The sequence below is a fragment of the Cyprinodon variegatus genome, unplaced genomic scaffold, assembly GCF_000732505.1.
Source record: "Cyprinodon variegatus isolate N-32 unplaced genomic scaffold, C_variegatus-1.0 Scaffold316, whole genome shotgun sequence".
NCBI classification, from domain to species: Eukaryota; Metazoa; Chordata; class Actinopteri; order Cyprinodontiformes; family Cyprinodontidae; genus Cyprinodon; species Cyprinodon variegatus.
In genome coordinates, this window is record NW_015150769.1 from 899,075 (window position 1) to 901,244 (window position 2,170).

Consider the following 2,170-nt stretch of genomic DNA (forward strand, 5'->3'; position numbering starts at 1 on the left):
TGTGATGTATCTGTTGAAAGATAACACCCCCTAGTTTCTGAATATATTGTATATGTTTAGAAGCATGAACCTTTATTTAATTAAATGAACTGAGGGCCTATTCTAAGTTTTACTTCTGATTATGTATATTAACTACCAGGATTTTAAAACAAAACAAAATGTTTCTGAACAGATTTCAGATTCTCAGCAACTAATGTATTTTTATTTTTTTTAGATGAAAAATGGATGACTTGCATTTGTTTTTATGGCAGTTACTAATCCATAAGTTTGTTTGCAAACAGTCATCAGGATCATCTGTGTTTTGTTGTTCCCAGTTCATGAGATGTTGGTGATTAAAGTGGTCCCTGATGACTGGAGCCCCAGTTTGGACCAGCAGGACCCAGAACTTCCCCACATAAAGGAGGAAAAGGAGGAAATGTGCATTAGTCAGTTGGGAGAGCAGCTTCCTGTGAAGAGTGAAAATGAAGAAATACTTCAGGTATTGAAGGCACAGGAAATCAAAACTGAAGACAACAAAAAGACTGAGGCTCCAATCAGCAGCTTGGCTAAATATATAATAACACAACATGATGGAGGGACCCGTGGAGTACCAGAACCAGACAAAAACTCTGATCCAGTGTTTTCTTCTCAACTTGATAAAATAAAAGCTCAAAAAAATGGAAAACCATCCAAGCTGTGTTCCACTGGTTCAGCTCATAGTGGAGTCAGTGCAGGAGAGAGACCTTTTGATTGCAATGTCTGCGGCAAAAGATTCAAACGCAAGTCCCACGTCAAGCTACACCTGCTGACACACACTGCGAATAGAGAACATACCTGCGATGTTTGTGGAAAAGGATTCAGAGAAAAGAGTTCTCTGCAGACGCACATGAGACGACACACCGGAGAGAAACCATTTGCCTGTGACAGTTGTGGCAAAAGGTTTCATGCTAAGAAGTTTCTCAGTACTCATATGAAGGTCCATTCAGAAGAGAAACCTTTCTCCTGTGAAGTCTGTGGCACAAAATTTAGAGTAAAAGAGAGTCTTAAAAATCACATGTGGATTCACACCACAGAGAAACCGTTTGTTTGTAGTTTTTGCAGTAAAGGGTTTTCACAAAAAGAGAGTTTAAAAAGTCATTTGCGTGTTCACACAGGAGAAAAACCTTTCATTTGTTCTCTTTGTAATAAGGGATTTTCACGACAACAAAGTCTAAAGAGTCACATGAATGTTCATACAAGAGAGAAACCTTTTATATGCAGCGTTTGTGGTAAAGGATTTTCACAAAAAGAGAGCCTGAAAACTCACATGCGTGTTCACACGGGAGAGAAACCGTTTATTTGTAGCGTTTGCAGCCAAGCATTTTCACTGAAAGACAGTCTGAAGACTCATATGCGTGTTCACACAGGCGAGAAACCGTTCGTTTGTGACGTCTGCAGTAAAAGGTTTTCACAGAAAGAGAGTCTAAAAAGTCACATCCGGGTTCACACAGGGGAAAAGCCGTTTACCTGTGCTATTTGTAGTAAATGTTTTTCCCACTCTGGAGGCCTGAAAACACACATGGCCGTCCACAGCGCACAGTTTAGCTGTAGAGAATGTGGCAAATGTTTCGTAAAGGAAATCCAGTTGGAGCGACACCTCAGGCTCCACTCAGAGGAGAGACCGTTTGGTTGTGACGTCTGTAAGAACAGGTTTAAACACAGGTGTCACCTTGAAAGTCACATGAAACTCCATTTAGGAGAGAAACCTTCTAGTGTTTCCCGGTGAAGCATTTTTCCTAGAAGAAATTCTGCAGAAACAGAAAAATGCTCATCAGGGAACCAGCTAATGATTATAACAGAAAGAGCACATCCTCTCACCAATGGGCTGATAATGTCTTCACTTCATAAATGACAGTAAGCAGGCGAGTTCACCAATGTGATTAAGGCGTTCATGATCGTTCCATCCTTTTATTGTAACGCTGCACACAAAGTTCTTCTTAATACCTTCTGCCTTCCTTTGCTTTTGTCTGGTTGAGATAGTGACACTCAACAGATGTTGGACTTTTAAAGGAAAAGTCGCTCATATTCAGAATTCAAACTTCAAAAAGTAATTTAAATCTGAAATGATTCCATCCTGTTCAATAAATGATCAGTGTTTTTAATTCAGAGTAATTTTCATGTGAATGTGCTTTACTGGAGGCATCCATGTTTG

At 39.7% G+C, this 2,170-nt stretch overlaps 1 protein-coding gene across 1 annotated transcript in view; it reads left to right on the top strand.

The window, feature by feature from the left end:
* The window catches only part of LOC107090927 (gastrula zinc finger protein XlCGF57.1-like), a 3,169-nt gene extending 1,069 nt beyond the window's left edge, over nucleotides 1-2,100 (top strand). Inside the window, exon 2 of the mRNA XM_015384572.1 lies at nucleotides 315-2,100. Coding sequence (XP_015240058.1) covers nucleotides 315-1,744 — 1,430 coding nt within the window. The 3' untranslated portion in view covers nucleotides 1,745-2,100. The remainder of the gene's footprint in view (nucleotides 1-314) is intronic.
* The last annotated feature ends 70 nt before the right edge of the window (nucleotides 2,101-2,170 follow it).